This window comes from Ochotona curzoniae, unplaced genomic scaffold, assembly GCF_017591425.1.
Source record: "Ochotona curzoniae isolate NIBS_2020 unplaced genomic scaffold, NIBS_Ocur_1.0 contig_2599, whole genome shotgun sequence".
Lineage (NCBI taxonomy): Eukaryota > Metazoa > Chordata > Mammalia > Lagomorpha > Ochotonidae > Ochotona > Ochotona curzoniae.
Window position 1 is genome coordinate 7,219,602 of NW_024465520.1, and position 25,957 is coordinate 7,245,558.

At 46.0% G+C, this 25,957-nt stretch overlaps 1 protein-coding gene across 1 annotated transcript in view; it reads left to right on the top strand.

The window, feature by feature from the left end:
• The first annotated feature begins 2,492 nt into the window (after positions 1–2,492).
• SELENOT (selenoprotein T) overlaps positions 2,493–25,957 on the top strand; it is a 39,214-nt gene continuing 15,749 nt past the window's right edge. The window contains exons 1-4 of the mRNA XM_040974788.1: positions 2,493–2,667; positions 20,186–20,296; positions 21,692–21,818; positions 23,637–23,724. Of these exons, the coding sequence (XP_040830722.1) occupies positions 2,525–2,667; positions 20,186–20,296; positions 21,692–21,818; positions 23,637–23,724 (469 nt within the window). The 5' untranslated portion in view covers positions 2,493–2,524. The remainder of the gene's footprint in view (positions 2,668–20,185; positions 20,297–21,691; positions 21,819–23,636; positions 23,725–25,957) is intronic.

Sequence of the window (25,957 nt, forward strand, 5' to 3'; positions counted from 1 at the left end):
CTTTAGCAAGTAAGAAAAAAGGAGACAAAGTAAGGGCAGGTGTGGGGAACAGACAGTAAGAAGGAACATGGCTGCCACTTGTGCCGCTGGCATCCCATGCGGATGCTGCTTCTGTGCTGGCTGCTCCAGTTTCGTCCAGCTGCCTGCTGACGGCCTGGGAAAGGCAGCCGAGCATGGCCCCAAGTGGTTTGGGCCGCTGCCACACACACAATGAGGCCAGGATGGAGCTCCTGGGTCCTGGCTTCGGTCTTTCCCATCCATCTGGGAAATGAACTGCTCCTTCCCTCTCCTCATCTGTGAAAAATGAACATATTTTTTTTTTTCCTTAAAAGGGATGGATAAAGAAAAAATGACATTTGACTAAGCACCAACCACAAAACATCAAAGTCCACGTTAGGCTGCAGTGAGAAGCTTGGGTATCAATTATCTGCATCTTTATCTATTATCTATATGTCTTTGTTTAGTTTCCTTTCTCTAAATACAAGGTTTGTGGCAACATGTAGTCACAGAGCTAGCAGAAAACCCAACAGTTTTCCCACTGCCAGCCAATCACTAAGACACTGTTCTTCTTTTTTCCCCCTTTATTACTTATTTATTTTGTGACATTATCCTTCTAATGTCCCTTTCAGAGACTACTGGGATCCTCGGGCAATGAGTAATAAACAAAATTGTCAGTTAGTGCTGTGTCCGTGGCCATACATACCAACCAATGATAATATATAAATTTTTAAAAATCATAATTTAAACAAATAAATAGTAGACAAACCGTGAAGACAACAGGACAATTTCAAGCATTAGATATTTGATGTTAAGCTATTACTCGTTGTTCGAAGGTGGGATAATAGCACTTCGGTCTTTTTAATGGTAAATTTTTAGTGATACATATTTAAATATTTATAGATGACATTCTATGAAGTCTGAATGTTGCATCCAAATATCCTTAGGGGAGGAGGAGTTGTGTCTAGAGGCACTGACAACTCCAGACAGACAAAATGCTACCAGTTATTGAAGGCAGTTTTCCTTTAAAAATTATTGGGCCTAACATGACGGCTTAATGGCTAAATCCTTACCTTACAAGTACTGGGATCCCATATGGGCTTTGGTTTGTGTCCTGGCTGCTCTACTTCCCATCCAGCACCCTGCTTGTGGCCTGGGAAAGCCATAGAGGATGGCCCAAAGCCTTGGGACTCTCCACTCATATGCGGGACCCGAAAGAGGTTCCATGCTCCAGGCTTTGGATCAGCTCAGCTCTGGCTGTTGCGGTCACTTGGGGCTTTGTGAACCAGCAGATGGAAGATCTTTCTGTCTCTTCTCTTCTTAAAATCTGATCTGCCTTTCCAATAAAAATGTATAAATGTTGTTTAAGATTTACTTATTTTACTTAAAAATAAGAGTTTCAGAGAGAGAGACAGGGAACTATCCTCTATCTGCTGGTTCACTCCTCAAATGACTACAAAAGCCAGAGCTGAGCTGGTCTGAAGCTGGGAACCAGAATCTTCTTCCACTCTTCCCACAACAGTGTAGGGGCCCAAGAACTTGGCTTATCTTCCATTGCTTTCCCAAGCCATCGGCAAGGAGCTAACTTGGCAGTGGAGCAGCCAGGACTTGAAGTGGCTCTCATATGGGATGCCCACATGGCAAGTGGAAGATTTGCTTGCTAGGTCACCATGCTGGCCCCAACAAAGGCAAGTTTATTCTTGCCAATGAAACTCCAAATATTCTCCTAAAAGTTATCGATGTATTCTTTAAGTTTTATTTGAAAAGTTTAGAGAGGCAATGACTGAGATTGCCATCTCTCACTTTGCTACTTCTCCACTCAAAAGGGTGCAACAGCCCAGAGTCAACCAGGGTCTCCCACCTGGGTGTCAGGAACCCATGTATCCAAGCTATCAGCCACAGCTTCTGCAGCAGCAGGAAGCTGGATCTGAAGTGGAGTAACTGGGACTTGTACCAGGTACCCCTATGTGAGATACGGATGTCTATAGGGGCTGCAACCACTGTGTCAACATCAAATCCCAACATTTCCTTTCACCATTTTTAAGTGGGAAGCTATATTGTAGGAGTAAAGAAAAGGGCTATACCAGAGCACCCGAACAAGCTAAACATTTCGTTCACAGGGTCATAGATTTCCCATTTGCCCCTGTCATGGGAATACAGGTCAAGCAGGTGTTTTTGCACGGGTCTCAGGAAGATAAATGTCTGAATTACTGAACTTGGAAGAAGAACCCGAATGCGCCGGCACACTAGTTTTCAGGTTTTTGCACTATCGCACTAAGCACGTGGGCCTCTTGTCTCCGCGTCTTTCCCTCCCACGGTGCCTGAAGTCAGCCAAGATGGTGGTGGGTCAGGACCACGAAGCCGGTCAGCGCCCCACTCGGCGTGTGCGCAGGCGCCGCGCCGCGCAGGCGCACGCGCGCCCGCCTGGCCGACCTTGGCGGATCGCGCCTGCGCCGTGAGGAGCGGCGCGCGGCCGGGCTTGGGGCTGGCTGCAGTGAGCGTGAGGGCGGCCGGAGAGGCTGGCTCAATGAAGATGAGGCTTGTGCTGCTGTTCCTGGTGGCGGCGTCGGCGGTGGCCCGGAGCGAGGCCTCGGCCAACCTGGGCGGCGTGCCCAGCAAGAGATTAAAGATGCAGTACGCTACGGGGCCGCTGCTCAAGTTCCAGATCTGGTGAGTCTGTGCGCCGAGCCCCGGCCTCTCGGCCGCGCCCGTCGTCGGCGCGGGTCGCTACGCGAGGCTCCGGCTTTGCGGCCTAGCGTGACTGCCTGTCCCCCGGCTCGGAGGACCTGCCGTCCCTCCCGCGGGGCAGCCGGACCCTCCGCCGCCCCTCCAGGGGCCGCCGCGGCTTAACCTGGGCGGGGACGGGGGCAGGAGGGCGCGGGAAGGTGAAGCGCCGAAAGGGAGGCCGGCGCACGCTTGTCAGTGCGGAGGAGCGGTCGGCGCAGCGCGCGGGGACCGGGGCGAGCAGGCGCCGCGTCGGCCGGGCAGCTCCCGGCGGTTGTCATTCCGTTTTCGGGGTGCCTGTCCGCTTCCCCGGGGTTACGTTCGTTGGATGCGATGGAGGGAAGCTGGGACACAGGTCCCCCGGAGCTGCTGGGGCGACTGTTGAGCTGGGGGCGTGGAGCAGTTCGTCTGGGGAAGCTGGTTCTGGGTTTGGGATTTACAGAGCGCCGGAAAAGGAGCGGGGTGGCCCCTCTCAACTTGGACAGTTCGCTCACAACCAACCAGGTTTTTTCTTCGCTGCACCTGATCCCGAGATGGCCCACTCACTCCGGCATCTCAGATGCCTTGGCCATTCACGTGGGAAAACAAGTCGGTAGTTTTCAACATAGAGATTTTGTTCTTAGCAGGTGAAGTTTGAAGCAGGGCAGTGGTGCATTTAAGAAAGAAAAGGTAAGTGGGCGTGAGGAAGGTGAAAGAAAGAAACAACGGAAGACCAGAATTGTAAAATTGTGGAAATGAGAATCCTACACCCCAAAACTTGGCATTTTTTTTTTTCCAGGATGACAGATTAGTGTATCTTAATCCCGATATCTAATGTTGCCGTTAGCTGTAATTCACTTAAAACCAGTTTTAAAAAACTTCTTGTATTAATGTAAATAAGCTGAAGTTTAGATCTTATGCTTCAACAACGTTTGCTTAATGTTGAAGCCTAATGAAGTATGTAAGCATTTTAAGAAATCAGCTTCAACTGGACAGTCAGGAAATAAGATGACGGTGGGACTTCATTTTTGGAGTGAAAAGCAAAAGCCGTGTAATCTTTTCCTGATTAAAACAAGAACAGTATATGCAGTGTGTGTGGGGGGGGTATGCCTGTTAATAGTGCAAGTGGGACCTGGGTTGGACCATTTCTCATTTTCCCGTTCTTTTTAAAGTTACAAAGTGGTGATTGTTTTGCCAGCCTGGAGACATGATTAAAGATGCCGGGCGGGGCTGGGATTCACGGGGTTCGGACTGCCGGGTCAGGTGCTGTCATTCGCTGCCCTCCTTGTCTAGCTCTTCATCGCACTTTTCTCTCTTGCAAAAATATTCTTGTATTCCCTTGAATCGGAGTCCTTGTCAGAATAATTTACCATGTGTGTCTTTTGCTGAGGGTATACGTAACAAGGTTTTCATTGTGTAAATTCAATACTTCAAATGAATTTTTTTTTAAGTTCTTCAGTTGGATTTTTTGATACTTTATTTGCCTTAGTTGCACACAGACTTGTTCTGAAGCTAGAATGTTCTTGTGCGGTCATCTGATATGTATATATTGAGAAAGGGTGAATTATTTTGTAGGTACTTTGGAAACACCTTTTTAAATACACCTACCAAATGCAAATAAATTTAGGTTATCACTTGTCACTTTTTCCCCCCAAAGAAAGGCAGATTTTACAGCCAGAGGGGGAGAGAGAGTTCTTCCATTGGCTGCTTTGCTCCCCAAATGGCCCCAACAGCCTGAGCTGAGTTAATCTGGAGTCAGGAGCCCAGAGCCTCCTCCCAGTCTCCCATGTGGTTACAGGGTCCCAAGGCTTTGGATCATCCTTCGCTGCTTTCCCAGGCCACAAACAGGGAGCTGGATGGGAAGCGGAGCAGCCGGGACGTGAACTGGTGCCCATATGGGATCCTGGGCGTTCAAGGTGAGGACCTTAGCCGCTAGGCCACGCCGCTGGGCCCATTATGCATTTTTCTTGTATTCTCTGTTAATTACTACATATTGGAGAAGACATGATTGCTCTTTTTTGGAACTGGATTTTTTCACTAAGCATAACGGTCTCCAGTTGCATCCATTTTGTTATAAAAGACACAATTTCATTCTTTTGTATGGCCTAGTACAATTTCTTTATCCAGTCACCAGTTGATAAACGTCCTGGTTAGTTGTAGTGCTTTAAGCATGGGGTACAGGAGTGGGATGGCTGGGCATGTGGTAGCTCTGTCAGATTGCTGTGGATTCTCCATTCTTATTCCACGGTAGTTGTACTAGTTTAGGTTCCCACCAGCATTTTATTACGGTGCCTCTTTTCCTCACCAGAATTTGTTATTTTTTGATTTTTGGATGACAGCAGTTAGATACAAACTATACCAAATAGTGGGGCTACTGAGACTAGAATGGTGATAAACCGAACCTTTATTTGAGGTCTTTTGAGAGGTCACAGGTCAAGGTGGCAGATGCTAAGTTGCGCCTTCACAGCGCTCGCTGTACGTTCCTTACCTAGTGGTGCTGACGGAGCTTGACAGAAAGGTATGTGCTGCCTTCTGATTGGCCGGCTCCATTTGGATAAGTCTGGATTGGCTATTCTCAGCGGGAACTTTCCGTGCCTCTTAGGGGCTTTCTGTCCCCGGGTCCTCCGGGCTAACGACAGGCAGTCTTTTTTTTTTTTTTTTTTTTAACTTTTTGGCATTATTTTCAATATTGTTTACATGGTTGAGAGGGATGCATAGAAAGGCTGAAGGTAGGCTGTTTTGAAGCAAGAGCCAAGATCTTCTTCCAGGTCCCCTGCTGCTTTCCCAGGTGATGAGCAGGGAGCTGATGGGAAGTAGAGTAACTGAGATATGAACCCAGGCCCGTATTGAGATGCTGGCGCCACAGTCAGAGGCTTAGCCAACTATATAATGGCACTGAGCTTTGTATTTAAAATTATATTGAGTAGGCCTTTGTATGGTGGCAAGAAAAAAAAGATAAGACAATTTGGATGTAAGACTGATCAAGATTAGTAAAATGCTGCTTTGGAAACACGGAGCTCTGGAGAATGTGTTGGTTATTGCAGCGTCGCGTTTCCGTGGTCAGCAGTTAGCCGAGTCTCTGCTCTGTGCAGGTGCATTGGCTGCAGGGGGTTCAGGTTAGTGATCTACTGGTCTACATAGGCAAGAGCGGAAAAAATGGTTAGTCCGGAAAACCGGTTAGTTCGCAGCCACTTGGGGGCCTGTTCAGACCTGTTCAGGGGGATCAGGAGAGGTTCCCGTGGGGCAGTGAACTTTGAACTGCAACTGCAATTTTATTGGAAAATCAGATTTACAGAGAGGAGAGACAGAGAGGAAGAGCTTACATCTGTTGGTTCACTCCGCAAGTCAGCTGGAGCTGAGCCTATCTGAAGCCAGGAGTCAGAAGTTTTTCCTGGGCCCCCCATGTGGGCGCAGGGTCCCAAGGCTTTGGTCCGTCCTCTGCTGCTTTCCCAGGCCACAAGCAGGGAGCTGGAAGGGAAGCGGGGTCACCAGGATCTGAACCAGCGCCCATATGGAATTCTGGTGCATTCAAGGCGATGCCTTTAGCCGGTAGGCTACCGTGCCAGGCCCTATAAGATTTAAAAAATTTTATTCAGTAAAGGATTCCCCAAATGATGTCAACGGGAGTTTTGTAAGTTCCGTCTCTCTGGGTGTATGAATATTCATGATGGGCATTGTGGTAACCATTGTGACTTTCCTGAGTTCCTGCTCTCCTACTCCTAACTAAACTGTACAGAAAACAGTTGACACACTGTTTCGAACCCTGTCTGCGCCAGCAGGTGAGGCTGTGAGCTGGCATTTTGACTTCCTGCAGCTTTTTCATAGGCTCGTGCTGATTGCGGCCTTCAGCAGCTTAAGCACAGGTTGAGTCCCTCTGGTTTTTGAGTTTGCCACTGACCTGCTGACCAGTGTTTCTCAGCCCTGCAGGAATGCGCATTGCTGCTGGCAGAAGGCTGGGAAGGGCTGGAAGCTGCTTGTTCAGCTTCGCGGAAGGGGCGGGGCCTGGGGAGGGGCTGCTTTGCCTCCCTCTAGTTCAAAGGAGGGAGAAAATGACGGGTCTGTGATAGGATTTAGAGAGCTTTTGTGACAAAGGTAGTAAGCTCTAGTGGCTTTATCATAGAGTTGAGACTCATTTACCTGTGAAGGCCAAGAGTACTGACTTCAGAGATGGAGGAGATGTAATCCCGTGTTTAAGGCTCTGGCAGACACTGCCTGGGAAGTGCCAGCTAGTTTCATCATGGAAAAGACACTCCAGTGAATACAGGATGAAAGGGAAGTCACAAATGGGGCGAGTTTGGAAATTGTGGGAACTTTGAATAAAAAGGAGATATCAGAGGCTGCTAATGGCTTGGGAAAAGCCACGGAAGGTGGCCTGACGGGGTCAGACCCAGATGAAGCTCAGACCCAGATGAAGCTCCTGACTTCTGCCTGGCTCAGCATTGGCTGTTGCAGCTACTTGGGGAGTAAACCAGTGGGTGGAAGGCCTCTGTTTCTGACTTTCAAATATTATCTTTAAATGATATATATTTACATCTTCCACCTTTCAGCCATGTGTGCCCTGTTAAAGTAAAAGAAGTATAAAGTACAAAGTAAATGGGGCTGGGTCTGGTGCAATTGCCTAGTGGCTAAATCCTCTCCTTGCATGCGCCATGATCTCATGTGGGTGCTGGTTTGTATCCCAGCTGCTTCACTTCCCCTCCAGCTTCCTGCTTGTGGCCTGGGAAAGCAGTCAAGGACGGCCCAAAGCCTTGGACCCTGCACCCACATGGGAGACTGGGAGGAAGCTCCAGGATCCTAGCTTCGGATTGACTCATCTCCCGTGTTGTGGCCACTTGGGGAGTGAGCCAGTGGATGGAAGATGTTCCTCTCTGTCTCTCCTTTTCTCTGTAAATCTGACTTTCCAGTAAAATAAATAAATGAATAAATAAAATTTTTAAAGACCCCACAGAATAAATGGGGCTGATGTTGTGACTCTGTGGGCTGAACCCTGGCCTGTGACACTGGCTGCTTGTATCCTGGCTGCTGTGTTTGAGACAGCTTCCGTTCCGGTGCCTGGGAAAACGGTGCCTGATGGCTCACATGCACAGACCCCGCCACCTGTGTGGGAGACCCAGATAGCTGGCTTCTGCCTGCCCTCCTCTGGCTGTTTTGCCCGCTGAGTAGTGAATCGGCAGGTGCAAGAGCTCCGTTTTTCCCTGCCCCTCTCTCTGTGATTCTGCTTTTAAAATAAAATCTTTAAAATGGTGCGGAGTAAAGAGTTAAGTTTGTAAGATTTTGAGGTAATCTAACTAGCTCTAAGTGCTGTGCTAAATTTTCCCCTCTATATCCATAGGTTTCCTATCCGTGGGTTCAGCCTCCTGAACATAGAAAATATTTGGAAAAAAATTTGTAACTGCAGTGAACACATAGAGACTTTTTCCCGTGTCATTCCTAGAGTATAGTAGTTGCTTGAGTAGCATTCACGCTGTATTACGTGTATCTAGAGATGATTCAGAGTATACAGCAGGAAGTTGCGTGCAGACACTGTGCGTTGGATAAGGGTCTTGAGCATGTGCGGGTCTTGGAGTAGTCTGTGCGTCTGAAGCTTCGCTGTCGGCACGCCCTGCGAGGCGTGAGGTTCAAGGCCCCATAGTCAGCTCCCTCCACTCTCGAAACCCGGATTGAATTCCGACGTCCTGGCTTTAGGCTGGCCGGGTCCCAACTGTTGTGGAATTGGGAAAGTGAACTACTTTTTCTCTGTATGGTTGATTTCCCAAATAAAAAAAAAAACTTAAAAGAAAAAAAATAAAGTGAATAGCAGTTAGAAAACCTCTTTCTTTCTCTTTCAATAAATACACTTGATTAAAGGGAAACTAAAACGTGCTGATTGTTATGATATACATCCTGATTTTTTTTTTAAGATTTATTTATTTTTTACTGGAAAGTCATATATAGAGAGGGAAAGACAGAGGGGAAGATCTTCCATCTATTAGTCCCGTCCCCCTCCTCCCCCCAGAGGCAGCAATAGCCAGAGCTGAGCTGATCCGAAGCCAGGAGCTTCTTCCGGGTCTCCCACGTGGGTGCAGGGTCCAAAGCTTTGGTCCATCCTTGGCTGCTTTCCCAGGCCAGAAGCAGGGAGCTGGATGGGAAGTGGAGCAGCTGGGATAAGAACCCAGACCCACATGGGATCTTGGTGCATGCAAGGTAAAGATTGTAGCAACTGTGCCCCCTGATTTTTTTTTTTTTTTGGTTTTTTTCTTTTCTTTTTTTTATTATCTTTTTGAGAATCTTTATATAGTTAATTAGGATAAAAAGATTCAAGGGCAATAGGAAAGTGGGTAAGACTATTATTTCCATATTGTTTCCTTTATGTTTAAAGGGGTATATTAAGGGAGAAGGCCCACACAGTTTCCCACCCACCCCAGGTCCCGGATGTAGGGCATGCTCTGAGATTCTTGCTCAGATGGTTTTGATGGTTCAGCAGTTATGAATCGCTGCCAATCTCGCCACTCCAAGCACTATGAGGTCTTTGAAGCAACCACTGATTGACATAGTCCATCATAGAGTCTCTGTTTGCCCCGTATTTCGCTGCCAACATATAGCTGAGATGGTTGATTGACTTGTTCTGTCCTCCCTCTTTTCTTGGTTAGGTTTCTGAGTCCAGCATTTCAATTGGGGAGATTCCCAAAGAAACTTTGTCTGAGGTGTTCTCAGACCAGATTCTTGTATGTACTAGCAAGTACAGGGCCTGGTACTGGGTACCATCCATCGCCCCAATCAGCTGGTGGTTGCAGTTGCTGGGTTGGTTCTGTTTTCACTCCCGACTTTCACTGAAACGAATGGGTGTTGCAATCCAACCTGGTTCTGCTGCCCAGCACGTACTCTGCCCTCGCATAAACCAATGGGAGCTGCAGCCTAGTTGGAGCGACCCACAATAACCCCCACCAGGCCTGTCCCCTACCCTAGTTTGCCAGTATGTGTAGCAGTAGCCCATTCTGTCCCACATCCCATTCGGCTCTCATACATGTCAATGGTTATTAAAGCTTAGTTCCATCTAACCAACTCCCATTATGCAGTCCACACAGATGTCGTTGGGTGTCTGTCTAGCCACCCCAGCCCCTGTCCTAGTTTTCATGCCCTCCCATGGAAGTGTTAACCCAAGAGGGAGGAGCCCACTATTTCCCTCCCAGGCTTCTCCCACTCCTAGATTGTGCACTCTCCAGGTGGTTCTGTGGTTTGACTTGACAGAATTAGACCCCAGAGCCAGCTTCTGCCAGCTGATGCTGTGGCTAAGCCCAAACAACCCTCACCCACTCTAATTTTGCTTGTACCAGTCAGAATAATCCGCCCAGCCTGGCTTTTCCCTGATCTAGTCCACATGAGGCGCACAGGTGTTGTAGCCCTGCCTAGTCTGGTCTGCCTCCATTACAGCCCATGCTTTCGAGTGGGGAACCTCCCCCCCCACCCCATTCCCCTGCCGGCTCCTTCCCCTGCCTTCCTGGTTCTCACACGTGCTGGTTGGGCGCTGTGGTCACATCCCGTACAGGCAGCCTCACCTTGGCATTCCGTATTGTGCACTGGTTTTTGTTGCAACTGACCCCTGATTTTTTTAAGATATATTTTTTTATTGGAAAGGCAGATCAGATTTATAGAAAGAAGGAGAGACAGAAAGATCTTTCATCTGCTGGTTCACTTCCCAGTTGGCACAATGGCCTGAGATGAGCCGATCAGGAGCCAGGAACTTCCCCTAGGTCTCTCATGTGTGTGCAGGGTCCCAAGGCTTCGGGCCGTCCTTCTTTGACTGCTTTCCCAGGCCACAGCAGGGAGTGGGATGGAGAGTCGAGCAGCTGGGAAGAACCCATACCCATATGGGATCCTGGCACGTGCAAGGTGAGGACCTTAGCCATTAAGCCGTTGTGCTGGCGCCCAGTAAGTTAGGTTTGTAAAACTTTATGCTTGAATTTAGTTTAGTCATCGTTTTGTTTTGATTTTTTTTAACCACTTTCTTCAAAAGCAAGTTGCTGCAGCATCTGTTTGAATGCTGTGCACATAATAGTCGTCTCTGTTTAATAATGAATGAAGTTCTTGGTTCAAAGCTTTTAGATAGAGGTAAAATGTGATTGAATGATTTTTCAAGACTTGAATCTTCTAGAAGGTTGAAACATTTCCTTGAATCTGGTGTTCTAGCACAGAAGGTCAGACCGCTCCCTACAACACCATGCCGTATGCACTTTCCCCTGAGTGCCTGCTGCCACAAGCGAGCTCTTTGTCTCTCTGTTAAAGCAAAAGGTTAAACACTGCTCATATTTGCTGTTTAAAGGTAACTGCTGGAGCCTGGCACAGCAGTCTAGTGGCTAAAGTCCTTGCCTTGAACGCCTCAGGATCCCATAAAGGTTCCAGTTCTAATCCCAGTGACCCCCGCTTCCCATCCTACTCCCTGTCTTGTGGCCTGGGAAAGCAGTGGAGGATGGCCTGAAACCTTGGGACCCTGCACCCACGTGCGGGGCCCAGATGAGGCTCCTGGCTCCTGGCTTGGGATTGGCTCAGCTCTGACTGTTACGGCTACTTGGCAAGTAAACCAGCGGATGGAAGATCTTCCTTTCTGTCTCTCCTTCTCTTTGTATCTGACTTTCCAATAAAAATTAAAGTAAGAATACTAAAAATAACTTCTGGAAAATCAAGTTAAATATGCCATTTAAAAATTCCAAGATAAATATGTTTAATTTTGACTAGTTAATGATGAAATAATTTAGAAACACAGGTTCTTTTTCTTTTTCCTTTGCTTTTTTTTTTTTTTTCTGCTTACTTGTTTCCTTTCTTCCTTTTTTTTTTCTAGTGGTAAGATCTGCTCATACCATGTGGAGCAGGGGCCAAGCGTGGTGTCGGCTTTTTCAGGCTCATTAGCAGGGAGCTGGATTGCAGGTGGAGCAATTGGACTTGAAGTATTGTCTGTATGGGATGCTGGCTGCATGCTGTATAGGGTTTTCTTTGGAACCTGGTGTAAATGGTCAATTAAAAAACATTTATTTGAAAGGCAGAGCATCATAGAGAGCTTCTATCTGTTGGCCCACTTGCGCAATGCCTACAGTATCCAGGGTGGTGCTGGGCTAGGCACTATCTGGGAATGAGAGCCCGATCCGATTTTCCCACATGGCTGGGGTCCATGTAACTTCAGCCGTCACTTGGTGTGTCCCAGCTGGCACACAAGCAGGGAGTAGAAAGTAGAAGGGCATTTGAGCCAGAAGAGAGAAGGTACATGAGGCATGCTGGCTTTCTGTGAAGCTCACTCTACAAGGGTTCACCCATACCCTCCAGAAAACTGGTCATACCCTCCAGAAAACTGGTCATGCCTTAACCGCCTAATTAGCCTTGAGAGTTTCCAAGAGTACAGTTGACAGTCAAATTTCAACAGGAGTTTGAGGGAGCTCGTGTTTAAAGCATAGCATTTGAATCATATGGCCATTCTATTTTTAACGTGAAAGATTTATTTACAGAGTTGAAAGGCGGTCCATCACAGAGGGGCAGAGATGGCTGCCACGGCTTGGGTGAGGCCAGGCCAAAGCCAGCCAACAGCAACTCCATCTGGTCCCGAATGGGTGGAGAGGACATGTATGAAAGAGATGGCAATGGAATAGCCAGGACTTGAGCTGGTGTTCCCACGTGGAAGGCTTGCATTGGCAGCAGTGGTCTAAATTGCTGTGCTACGATGCGAATCCCTCTGTTTTTCTTGTAGGCCCCTCCTTGCTGTTTTCCGTAATGATGGTGCCATCTTACACTCAGGCCGGCAGTGCACCGGCGTTCTGATCCCTTCACGTCATCACCAACACTTGCTTTGTTCTTTGGATAGTGGTCATCTTAATGGATGTGAGGTTGTATTTCTTTGCGATTTTGATTTATTAGAGCTTCAGATCATGTTTAATTGTGCTTTTGGTTTTGAGTTTCTTTCCACTCCCTCCATAAATGCTATTTTTTTTTCACGGCTCCTTCTTATTGTAGGGTGTTTTGGACTTTGGGTTCTTATTTTGAATTGACTCAGCTCTGCCTGTTATGGCCATTTGGGTTGGGAACCTCACTTCTCTCTGTACGTAAGCGATTCCAATAAAAATTAATAAATTTAAAACCAACCTTTGGAGCCCAGGCACGTTCCTGCTGCCTATGTTTTTGGTACTTTCATTTCCTTTAACATATGTTTTTCTTTTTTTTTTTTTTAATAATAAGATGTATTTATTTTTATTACAAAGTCAGATATACAGAGAGGAGAGACAGAGAAGAGAGGAAGATCTTCCATCCGATGATTCACTCCCCAAGTGAGCGCAACAGCTGGTGCTGCGCCTATCTGAAGCTGGCAACCAGGAGCCTCTTCCGGGTCTCCCACATGGGTGCAGGGTCCCAAAGCTTTGTGCCGTTCTCAGCTGCTTTCCCATGCTACAAGCAGGGAGCTGGATAGGAAGTGGAGCAGCTGGGATTAGAACCAGCGCCCATATGGGATCCTGGCACGTTCAAGGCAAGGACTTTAACCGCTAGGCCACGGCGCTGGGCCCTAACATGTTCTTCCAAGGTGTGGAAGGTTGGGAGCGTGTGGTGTAGCACCTTACCTGCCTCATGCTGCGGAAGGTGAATAAAAGCTCTCTGGCTCTCCCTTTGAGCAAAATTCAAGTGATGCTTTTTCATCCTGTACTTTAGGCTGTCTTATAATTAGTGTAATTTTTGCTTAAGTTTTGTTGTTAGATTATTGATTGGTGTCAGTATGATACATTTTGTGACTCTGTCATTTGTGATTGAATGAGGATTTGATATGGAATCTGAGCCAAAAGATACAATGAAGACTTTCAGTAGTTTAATGTTTTTACAAAGCTAATTTTCACTGGTAGAAAAAATTGAGAAGTGACGAGTAACTGTGTTAAAGTTTTGTGTAATGGTTACTATATAAAAAAGGAAAGGATGGTCTCTGTTCTCGTATTGCAGCGTTTGCTTTGGAAGGTAGCTTCATCTTTTGTTATTGTTTGACTGTCTGAAGCTGAGTGTTTGTAACAGGAGCATCAGAGTTTTGCCTTCAGAGTGTGTTTATTGCTTTTTCACTTTCATTAGGAGTTCATTTTATTATAGTAGCAGTTGTTACAGTGACATAGATACACACATATACAGAATTACATGTAAGTTCCTATAGGACACTAGTTACACTTTCAAGTTATGCTTTTTTTTTTTAAAGATTTATTTTTTAAATTTTTATTGGAAAGGCAGATATACAGAGAAGGAGAGACAGAGAGGAAGATCTTCCGTCCGATGATTCACTCCCCAAGTGAGCGCAACGGGTCAATACTATGCCGAGCTGAAGCCAGGAGCCTCTTCTGGGTCTCCCACGCGGGTGCAGGGTCCCAAGGCTTTGGGCCGTCCTCGACTGCTTTCCCGGGCCACAGGCAGGGAGCTGGAAGGGAAGCGGGGCTGCCAGGATTAGAACCGGCGTCCATATGGGATCCTGGGCATGCAAGGCGAGGACCTTAACCACTGCGCCACCACGCCGGGCCCTAGACTCACATTTTCAAGAGCAGATTTGTCCAAATGTTTGACATGTTAAACTTGGTAGTTTCCGCTTGGGAAATGTATTCCTGTAATCCTATAAAAATTCTACTCTTGGTCACACTTCATTATTGGAATGCCCAAAGCTCTGAAAATCAGAAAGACTTAATCAGTTTCCAAATCCCCATGGAAAAATTGGTTTCTTGAGCTTAGATTTTGTTTGGTGTCTACATTCCAGATGTCAGCTGGAGTTGGCACCGGCAACACCTGTGGGAATGATACGGAGTGGTAGTACCTCTTGTGTGTACACCCCAGGGGTGTTGCAAAGGCAAGGCTCCAGTAGGGGGGGTAGGGTTCGGTGCGGGTGCTGTGCATGTTGCCTGGGTTCAGTGCGGGTGCTGTGCGCGTTGCCTGGGTTCAGTGCGGGTGCTGTGTGCGTTGCCTGGGTTCAGTGGGGGTGCTGAGCGCGTTGCCTGGGTTCAGTGCGGGTGCTGTGTGCGTTGCCTGGGTTCAGGTGCCGGGTCTCATTTCAGCATTAGGTTCTTGCTGATGTGCCCTTGGGAGGCAGCAGGGGAGAACGCAGGGAAGTGGATTCCTGCCACCACAAGACCTAGGTTGAGCTGCAGGCTTCTGGCTTTGGCCTGGGGTCTCCCAGCACTCGGGGAACAAACCAGCAGCTGAAATATTGCTGTGCCTCTCAGCCTTTCAATAACAGATAGGTTACTTAAGTGGGAATTCTGTTGGGCTCTTGAAGAATGAGTGAGAATCAGGGAATAGGAAGGTGGACTGCCTGGAGTGCAGCAAGAAGGTCAGTGGTTTAAAGTGGGAGTATGTGGTCACTGGGGATGGGCTGTTGACTCAGGATAGTCTGGGAAATGGCAGACCAGTACCAAGTAGTGGAGAATTTGGAATGTCAGTGTAGAAGTTCCAGCATGGTTCACGGCAGTGTTACATAAGTGAGTAGTGTGGAGGAAACTCCATTCTGGGGCACATGTTGTGGCACAGTGGGTTAACTAACTGCCTGTGGTGCCGATATCCCATATTGGTTCAAATCCTAGCTAAAATAGCTTCCAAACCAGTTTCCTACTGATGCTCCTGGGAACTTAGTGGAGGATGGGCCAGTTACTTGTCCCCTTGCCTGGGTAGAATTCCTGGCTCCTGGCTTTGGCCTGTTGGGGCCATTTGGGGAGTGAGGCAGCAGATTTAAGTTATTTCCCTCCATCCTCCCCTCCTCTTCCTCTTTCCTCTCACTTGCCCTCCCTCTCTGCTCTTCAAATAAACTGAAAGAGAGCAAGGGAGAAGGAAGGGAGGGAAGGGAGACAGCTGCACTGGCAGCTGCACTGAGGGCTGGAGGGGCGGTGGGCCTGCCGGGGTGCTCATCCTGAGGACTGCTGTGACCGTCGGGGCGGGGGAAGCCTGGCTGTAACAGAAATAGGAAACATGTGGGCTTTAGAGACAGTTTTGAATCTCAGAAATGGCATATTACATTGTTTCAGGAGTCAGTGGAAAATCGAAATGAAGCTGAGTGGAAACCAGCTATTCATGTAGGGAATGTTTTATTCATGGGAAGGAGTTTCATCTCTTTATTTATTTATTTTTCATAAAAATTTGGCTTATTTTCATTGGAAAGTCAGGCTTACAGAAAGAAGAGAGACAGAGAGAAAGATTTTCTGTCTGCTGGTTTGCTCCCCAAATGGCAGTAATAGTCAGAGCTGAGCTGATCCAGAGCCAGGAGCCAGGTGCGTCTTCCAGGTTCCCCATCTTCCAGGGTCCCAAGGCTTTGGGCCATCCTCAACTGCTTTCCCAGGCCACAAGCAGGGAGCTGGATGGGAAGTGGGGTCATTGGGATTAAAATTGACACCCATATGGGATACTGGGTGTGTTCTAGTACTTTAGCTGCTAGGCTACCGCGCCAGGCTCAAACTTTTATTTTTTAAAGATTTATTTATTTTTATTGGAAAGGCAGGCTTACAGAGAGGAGAGACAGAAAAGTTTTCATCATCGGTTCATTCCCCAAATGGCTGCGGTGACCAAAGCTGAGTCCATCTGAAGCTAGGAGCCAGGAGCTTCTTCTAGGTCTCCTACATGGGTGCAGGTGGCCAAGGACTTGAACCATCTTCTGCTCCTTTACTAAACCAGAGGATAGGAGATATCTGCCTTTCAAATAGACTGAAAATAAATACCTCAACAATTTTTTTATATTTAAAAAAATGAAGTATAAGTCACATACTGTAAGAGTCAGAGGTTTTCCGTGCATTTTTCTGTTAGTTTAGAAAAATAATTGTGATCTATACTATTTGATAAGCCCATGTTAAGAAGGTCTTTTGGATGCTGTGTTGTACTATTGTTTAATCTTGTCTTTTTATACATTTGTTGTAGATTGATAATAGGTGAACATTTAAACAAAACCAGTAAAGAAGGCAGAACTCTTAATCTCTGAAGAATCATTGTGCGTGTTTAGATTTTATTTATTTATTTATTAGATTGATTTATTTTACTTGAGTTACAGAAGAGAGACAGAGAGACCTTAGGTCTGCTGATTTACTCCCTGATTGACAGGAGCCACGAGCTTCTTCTGTGTTCCCCTAATGTGTGCAGGGGCCTGAGGCCTCTGGCCAGCCTCTGCTTTCCCAGGGGGTTGGCCGAGGGCTGGAGCAGAAGTGAGCAGTCAGGAGTGAGCTGTGCCTGTACGGATGCTGGAGCCGCAGGTGGGGTTAGCCTGACTGAGTGCTGGGTTTACAGTTAGGGCATCAGAGTTCCAAGAGTGAGGCAGCCAGCAGGGGAAGCCACCAGATTCATGTAACACAATTCCTTCATCTGATAAGGTGCGACCTCTTTAGTCTTGCTGTGCAACTTTCTGGAGAACTGTGCAAGTTCTGGCCCACATCTTTAAAATTCCTCCATGTACAGGAATGAGCACTCCTGTTTACGACTTAGAAACTAATTATTAGTTATTTACGTACTTTTGAGCAGAGGTAGAGCTCCCATCCCAGTACCCACGGAGTCTGGGGGCAGGCACTGGGGCCAGAGCAAGGTGCAGGGCCCTTGCCCAGGCTCGCATGTGGGTGTCAGGAGACCAGTTATGGACTCCATTGTAGAAGATGTGGCTGTGTGGAGGTCACCTGCGCTCAGCTCATGTGGTCTGGCCTGGTGCCAGCAGCTTCCAGGGAAAAAGCTGCTCTCCTGCACTGAGCAAACTTTGCTTGAGAGAAAGAAAGGAGTTTGCATAGTGTTAGGACTTAAGTTTATGATTGTTTTTTTCAAGAGTTGGATGTGCTTCCAAGTGGTGAGCCTTTGCTGCTGCAGGTAAGATGCCCGTGGAGGCCGCCCTCTCGCAGCACAGGGCCTGTGTTCAAGTCCACATTTGCTCTTGTCTCCAGCTTCCTGCTTGCGTGCGTCTGGAGAGGCAGCAGGTCGCTGCTGTTCACACGGGGGTACTGGTCTGACTTCCAGGCTGTGGGCTTCAGCCTGCCCCAGCCCTGGAACCTGAATAAGACCTTTGACAGCCTTTCGAGTAAAAATGTTAAATAGAGAGGGGAAAGGAGAAGCAAACAGGGTTACTTTTTAAGAACTTTTAGTTCTCAGGCAGAAAAATAGCAAACTGCTGCAACATTTTTAAGGTGTTCACATAGTTAACTGGTGCAGTTGGTAGATTTGGAGTGATGACTGATTCCTTACAATATATACCTTTGGTTTAGCATTTGCCTATCTGGTTACAGATATGTTTAATTTTAGAACTTTAAAAAAATTACTTCTTTTTTCTCCCCTCTTCTGCCCTCCCCTCTCCTCCCTTGCCCTGTCCTCCCCTCCGCTTTTCTCCTTCTTCCCATGTGCCCACAACATCCAGGGCTGAAAGCCAGGACATTGGGTGGCAAGGGCCCCAGTACCTGCTTCCTCTAGAGGTGCTAATTAACAGGAAGCCAGACAGAAGCAGAACAGCCGACTCAGAGCTGTCCCTCTCCTGCGGGCGTCTGCCGGGATGCTTTGGCTGGTGCACCTGCCCTGTGTTTTATTTTGGCAGACATCGTCTGCGGCACTGACTGCTGGTGTGAAAACAGAAAACTTGTTTGGGGAAAATAATTTCATAGGGAAAAACATTTCCTTGGTTTTTCTTCATAAAACTGAAGCACATAAAAAGAGGAGCCTAATAAATAAACAGCTCTAAAATGTTTTGTGTTGCAAACTGATTCTTTTTTTTAGAAATAGGGGAAGTACATTTTTAAAAATCCTTTTGGAGCTGCATATGATGAGCTAGTTCTACTTGGAGTTTCACCCAAAGGTGTGAGACTTAAAACTTTTTTGAGATCAGAAGAGCAAAGGATAGATAGACTTAGACTTGAAGACAGGGTTGCCAGAGAAGTGGCTGAGGGGCTGGTATCCTGGCTCATGGGCTCAGCTACCACCCACAGTGCTGGCATGTAAGCACTGGTTTGAATCTCGCCTGCTCACCGGGTCCAGCTCCTGCTGGTGCACCTGGGAAGGTTGCGGCAGTGTCCTGAGTGGGGCCCTGCTGCCCACATGTGAGACCCGGGGGAGTTCCAGGCGTCCCCCCAGCTTCTGCAGCCTCGGGGAGAGAACCAATGGATGGAATCTCTGGCGCTTGCTCTTGCTCTCCCCCCACCCAATTGTTCTTTTTTTTTTTTTTTTTTTAAGATTTATTTATTTATTTTTATTACAAAGTCAGATATACAGAGAGGAGAAGAGACAGAGAGGAAGATCTTCGTCCAATGATTCATTCCCCAAGTGAGCACAACGGCCGATGCTATGCCGCTCCAGAGCCAGGATCCAGGAACTTCTTCTGGGTATCCCACAGGGGTGCAGGGTCCCAAGGCTTTGGGCCGTCCTCCACTGCTTTCCCAGGCCCCAAGGAGGGAGCTGGATGGGAAGTGGAGCAGCCGGAATTAGAACCTGCGCCCATATAGGATCCCAGCGTGTTCAAGGTGAGGACTTTAGCTGCTAGGCCACGCCACCGGGCCCATCCCCCCACCCAATTGTAAAGTTTTTATATTTAAAAATAAAATAATATAAGAAAAAACTAGTGAGTTTATCTTCCCACCTGGAATGCCATCAGTTATAAATCTCCGTGCTGCTCCCTTGGGTTGTTGGAACGCTGGGACTTCAGGTTTAGTACCTGTGCTGGAAGCAAGCGCGGAAGCCGGGACTTGGGGCTTGACTCTGGTGTGACGTAATGAGCACCATGGGCACTGGGCGAGTTCTGTGCAGAGTGATGCTGCGGCTGCCTCCCGACACACGTGCCTCAGTGTGGGATTCGTCAGCTTCACCGCAGATTGCAATTCTCTTGTTACAGTAATGCTCTTTTCCCCTCTGTAAATGCGCTCTGGCTCCAAAGGTGCATGATTAAGAGACTTTAATGGAGAAGATTTAGATGCTTTTGATTTAATTTCCAGGGTAATTATAAGCATTTTTTCTTACATTGCTAAAAATTACTCTGTCAATCTTGGTGTATTTTTGACAAAATATGATCAGGTATTAAATTCATAAGTAAGAGTTTAGTCTAACTTCTTCCTTTTGTGATTGAGCAAATAACTCTGCCCAGTTAGGGAGAGAGTGGGAATAAAAACCAGTTTTATATCTCATGCTTTGTTGTTTTTTGAAATTTCTGTATATTAAATTTAAAATACTATATTTTAAATAAATGAAAATCGTTTTCATTGTATAAGCCTCTTGAAGGCTAACCAGTGTGGGAGATCAATGTAGGTGTGACCGCAATAACCAAAATATATGAAGTTTAATGTTTTAAACGGAAAATTTATTTGAGTAGGAAGTAACTCATGTGACATTTTGAAAAACAAAGCAAAATCCAATACCGGAAAATACACAAACCTTTATGTACCCATCGTCCAACTTTCATTATTACTAATTTGTGAAAGAACTTAAGAGAACGTTTTAATTTTATCAAGAATTCTTACGTAACTGCATGTACACGCTTTGTGCATCCTCCTTGTCTGACTGCGTCCTGTGTCTGCAGTGTGTCCTGAGGGTATCGGCGGGTGTTTGAGGAGTACATGCGGGTCATCAGCCAGCGGTACCCAGACATCCGAATCGAAGGCGAGAATTACCTCCCTCAACCAATATATAGGTAAGTACATTTAAGGAACTTAAAACAGAATTTGATTTTTATAAGCTTTTGTGAATTGTCTAAGTAGATTACCTTGGTTGTTATAATTGATAAGTTATGCTAATATTCAGACTGCACATTTATACATGGCACATTTATTTGATCCAAATCAGCTTTTTCTGTGTGAAGCAATAAGGTTATTTTAGGGATGGCAGCATTTATAAACCTATGTTTTCTTTTTTTTTTTAAAAAGATTTATTTTATTTTTATTGAAATGGCGGATATACAGAAAGGAGAGACAGAGAGGAAGATCTTCCGTCCGATGATTCACTCCCCAAGTGAGCGCAATGGCCGGTGCTATGCTGGTCCAAAGCCGGGAACCAGGAACTTCTTCCGGGTCTCCCACGTGGGTGCAGGGTCCCAAGGCTTTGGGCCGTCCTCAACTGCTTTCCCAGGCCACAGGCAGGGAGCTGGAAGGGAAGCGGGGCTGCCGGGATTAGAACTGGTGCCCATATGGGATTCCAGGCGTGCAAGGCGAGGGTCTTAACCACTGCGCCATCGTGCCGTGCCCAAACCTATGATTTCTTACGTAGTTTTAGTGGAAATAAATCAATGACTCCTGAAGTTTTCCAGATAACATGTGGTATTCTGTGCTGTTCTAGCTTAGTGTCTTAAAGGACTGATTCTTTAGGATTGTGTGAGCTAATTTTTGATTGATTTAAAGTATTAGAGGTGTTTTGGAGGGGGAACGATTGGGGACAGTATGATAATGCAGGCTAAGCATTTGCCTGTTGTGCTGGCATCGCATGTGGGTGCTGGTTCAAGTCCTGGTTGCTGTACTTTCCATTCAGATCTCCACTTATGGCCTGGGAAAGCAGTGGAGGCTGGTGCAGGCCACTGGCTCTTGCATCCGTATGGGAGATCCAGAAAAAGCCCTGGATCCCTGCTCTGCATATGCCTGGCTCCAGACATGGGTGTCCTTTAGGGAGTGACCCAGTGGCTGGAGGAGCAATCTCTCTGTCTTCCCTGTAACTTTGCCTTTCTAACATAAATAAATGAATCTTTTAAAAAAAATGTAGCAGGGGATGCTGGGCTCTGCCATTGTCCATATTCACGATGTCAGGATACACTTAAATGGCAGAATGATCAATGTTTATGAAGGACTGTGCATTGTGATAAGAGAGGGGAAATTGGTGGGGGTGGGGTGGGAATCCCAGAGCCTATGGAAATTAAAAAAAATGTTTAAATTAAAAAAGGCAAAAGGTTTGTATGATTTGAAAAGAAATAGGAATATTAAACCTTTTTATTATAACTGCAGTACATCTGTTTTCAGTAATTAAGTTTGGTGTTTAGAAATCGTCTGTATGTATTTATTTGAATTATTACAGCTTCTCTTGAACTTCTTTGTTTTGACAGACATATAGCATCTTTCCTGTCAGTCTTCAAACTAGTATTAATAGGCTTAATCATTGTGGGCAAGGATCCTTTTGCTTTCTTTGGCATGCAAGCTCCTAGCATCTGGCAGTGGGGCCAGGAGAATAAGGTATGTAACTTGCTGGCTTTGGCAACTATAGGCGTGTGGGTTGTCGGCGAAAAAGGTGCTAATGACTTTTTAAAATTGTGTATTTGTTACTACTGACTGACTGTTAAGTAGATGTTATCTTTGGACAAATCACTCAGTCTCCCTGGGCTCAGGTGTCACGTTTCTGTGCTGAGGGCGATTGGCAACATAAAAGTTACTTACGCAGAGGCTGGGTTCAAAGTATTTATTTACTTGATTTTTTTTTTTTTTATTATGTAGCTTAAGTCAGATCATTTTCTGCAAAACATAATATATATATATATATATATATATAATGTATACGTAATATATGCCTTCTATACCAAGGAATGAGGAATTAAAGATTGTTCACATTTGAAAAAGGAGTTTTCACTAATTTGTTCTTTGCAAAATCTTTCTCTTAAATATTTGTCTTATCATTTTTTGGTTCTGCGCAATCTGTTGGGCAGAATTGCCTAAAAGTATGAAATGCTGAAGAATCTTAGCCTCTTTTTTCTTCATAGGATCTTACTGCAACATACATTTTTTTCTAGATTACATTTGTTTTCATGTATTTTACTTAAAGTCATTGTGTTTTTCCCCCCTTCTGGAGGGTCTATCATTTAGTCTATTATGGGCCTTATTTTTATTTTGTATCTTGGATGGGATTGCTTTGGCTTCCCTTTAAGAAGTGTTCTCTTTTGGAGTTATCTGCCTGGTCTTTTAGTTTAGAATGAATGCCTTTAGCAGACTCCTGCATAGCTGTGGGGTTTTGTTTGTCCCTTATGGAAGCAGCTGTTTCCAGTAACAGGACAGCATGAACATGTGCCACAGTATTCTCTCAATTTAAGTGTATCTCTGTGGTTGCCAACAGTGTTGATTTGCAGAGGGTTAAAAACTGGAAATTGAGTACTTACGCTGCATTCGTTAATTCCAAATTATTGTTAGTGCATTTTACTTCTATGTATGTAGATGTATGTGCTACTGACTTCATTTAGAAGATCTTTCTAGATGGCCGAGTGTGTGATGGCCCCGTAAAAGTAGGCTTGGCTTTCCGAGTACTGGAAACCCTTATGACGCAGCTCCGTCTAGAGCAACTGGCACAGGGGGAGATGCTTGCCCCATCCCCTGTGCAGATCTGTGTTACTTTTTGGAAATGGTTTGCTATGAATTGACATTCTCACTATATTCTACCTTTAATCCAGTGAATTTGTAAATTAAAACTTTTGTCCAACTACGGGCTTCTAATCCCTTTAGGGAGAGTAAAGATTGGCCTTCAAAAGATGAATGAATGGATTTTAATGTGCTTTCTTGCTGCTTTTTTGGCTTAAAGTGATTTGTTTGAAACATAAACAGGTTATATTGAACACATGGAGTTGCTGACTATTGCGTCACTCGTCTCTCGTGAATTCGGATTAAATGGCATTTAGAGAATTAACTAGTGAATAGATTGCCTGCAGTGTAGTGTGTGTGTGTTTGTGTCTGTCTATCTTTGTCCCACTCTCTCTTTCAAATAAATTAGGAAAAATATTTTTTTTGTGCCGAACTAGCTAATCTTGCCTTTTAGTTTTATTTTGTATAACTTTGTTCTTCAGTATATATACAACTGTGAATTAATACTACATTTTTCTTGCCGTGAGTGTATGATCTGGGCATATGGAATAGCAGTCATAACCTGTATAGAAGCTGTAAGGTAGTCTAGGAAAGAGAATTTGCCAAATAAACAATGCAATTATAGATTGAGAAGATTACTATGTCTGTGATGGTGTTTTGGCTTCAGAATGACTTTGCCTCTTGTGCTTAATTGTTATTTTCTTTTAGGTCTATGCATGTATGATGGTTTTCTTCTTGAGCAACATGATTGAGAACCAGTGTATGTCAACAGGTGCATTTGAAATAACTTTAAATGGTAGGTTTGAATAGTTGGCATTTTGTGAAATTTTTAAAAAATTTATTTTTATTGGAAAGTCAGATATACAGAGAGGAGGAGAGACAGAGAAGAAGATCTTCCATCCGCTGATTCACTCACCAAGTGGCCACAACAGCCAGAACTCAGCTGAGCCAAAGCCAGGAGCCAGGAGCTTCTTCCAGGTCTCCCACATAGATGCAGGGTCCTGAGGCTTTGGGCCGTCCTCTAATGCCCTCCCAGGCCACAGGCAGGGAGCTGGATGGGAAGTGGGGCCATTGGGACTAGAACCAGTGCCCATATGGGATCCTAGTGTGCAAGGTGAGGACTTCAGCTGCCAGGCCATCGCACTGGGCCTAGTTTGTACATCTTTAAATGGTTGAAGTAATCTGTTAGGACTCATAGAATATTTTAATCTCTGCATACGTAATTGAAATTTTCAGCTTAATCAATGAAAAATTCATGAAAATTATCTAAATTCCTGCATAATATCCTTGACATATTCTTGATTTGTAAAGCCTAAAATATTTGCTGACTTTTAAGAAAATGCATTTAATTTTTTTAATTTAAAAGGTAGATTTCAGAGAGAGAAGCAAAGACTGAAAGAGATCATCATTTACTGCTTCTCTCCCCGATGGTCTGATTACTGGAGCCAGGCTGGGCTGGGCTGGGCTGGGCTGGGCTGGGCTGAAGGCGGGAGCTGGGGCTTATTTGCAGTCTCTCATGAGGGTGTCGGGCCCCAGGGTTTGGGTCTTCTCCCCTGCCTTTCCCAGATCACAAGCAGGAAGCTGGATGGGAGGGGCGGCAGTTGGACACAGCCTGCACGCGTATGGGATGCCAGCACTTGAAGGCAAAGGATTAGCAAGTTGAGCCGTTGTACTGGCCCCCTTGTCTGTTTTTTAAGTAAGATTTTATTTGAAAAGAACCAAACTTATTTGTTTATGAATTGAATATCCCTGGGTGAAACCATGTATCTTCCCTAGCCAAAAAAGTATTTGTTTTTTGCTCATATAGAGTCTGTTGATCCCAGACTAGTCTTTTGTACTGCTCTAGCCTCTATTTTACCACTCCTCTTGTATATTTCAGTTTACTTACTTTTTAAATAATAAATTTATTTTGTTTTTAATGATGTTTACATAGTTAAGAAGGATGCATGCCCATGTGGACCACTGATCGGAGTAGGGGGGGTCAAGGAATGGGGGAAAGCAGATGAGACACCTATTTCCAGTCTACTCTTTTCTTCCTGTGTCTGGGGAAAGAGGGGAGAGGAGAGGAGAGGGCCACTCCCAGCAGCCCAACTGCGTCAGTGCCCAGGAATGGAGGAAGGGTCCCTGATATGGAGCATATTCCGGGAGCACTGCTTAAGTGGTTTTCATAGATCTGAGACACTGTTGATTTAGCTGCTCCAAGGTTGAGGAACTCCTCCCAATATCCATTTGCTGACATAGTCCACCTCAGTCTCCACTCACCCAGATACTCTGTCAAAGCTTGGCCAGGAGAGCTGTCCAATTTGTTCTGCCCTCCGTGGTACTGGATGTCCTCAGCAGGCTTCAGTGAGCTGGTTGTCGTGTCCCCCATGTTCATCTGGGCATGCCATCAGCTGTACAGGCTTCAGCACCTGAGGAGACCCAGTTCTGACCCTTGCACTCCACGGTCAGAACCACAGATCCTGTCATTTTCCCCATGTTGGAGTTCTGAGTCCAATGATCTAGTTGGGGGTTCCCCGAAGAAACCTCACCAGAGGTTAACTCCAGACCTGGTTCCTGTGTGTGCCAGCCATTGTGGGGTTTGGCTCAGATCACCACCCACATCAGCCTGCACACACACTGGTGGTTTCAGTTGCTAGGTCAGTTCTGTCTCCAGCCCCATCTCATATGCAAATCAATGGATGCTGCAGCCCATCCCACTGTGCCATACACACAGCCCTCACACACACTGGTAAGTACAGCCTAGTCAAAGTGACCCCATCATTCCCCACCAGGCCCACTCCCAGCCATGGTTCCTGTGCATTCTCGTATGTGCAGCTGTCTGGTCCAGTCCATCTCATCCAGCTCTCATGCGTATCAATGGGTGTTGGAGCCTAGTTCAGCCCGATCAACTATCCTGTCTCTACTAACCACTCATATTCATGCTGGTGTGTGCCACTGCCGATCCAGCCAGGTCTGCCTCAACTCCTGGTTATCATGCTCATATCCTGGGAGCTGGAACCCATCAGAGGCTTGCCCACAATTTCCCT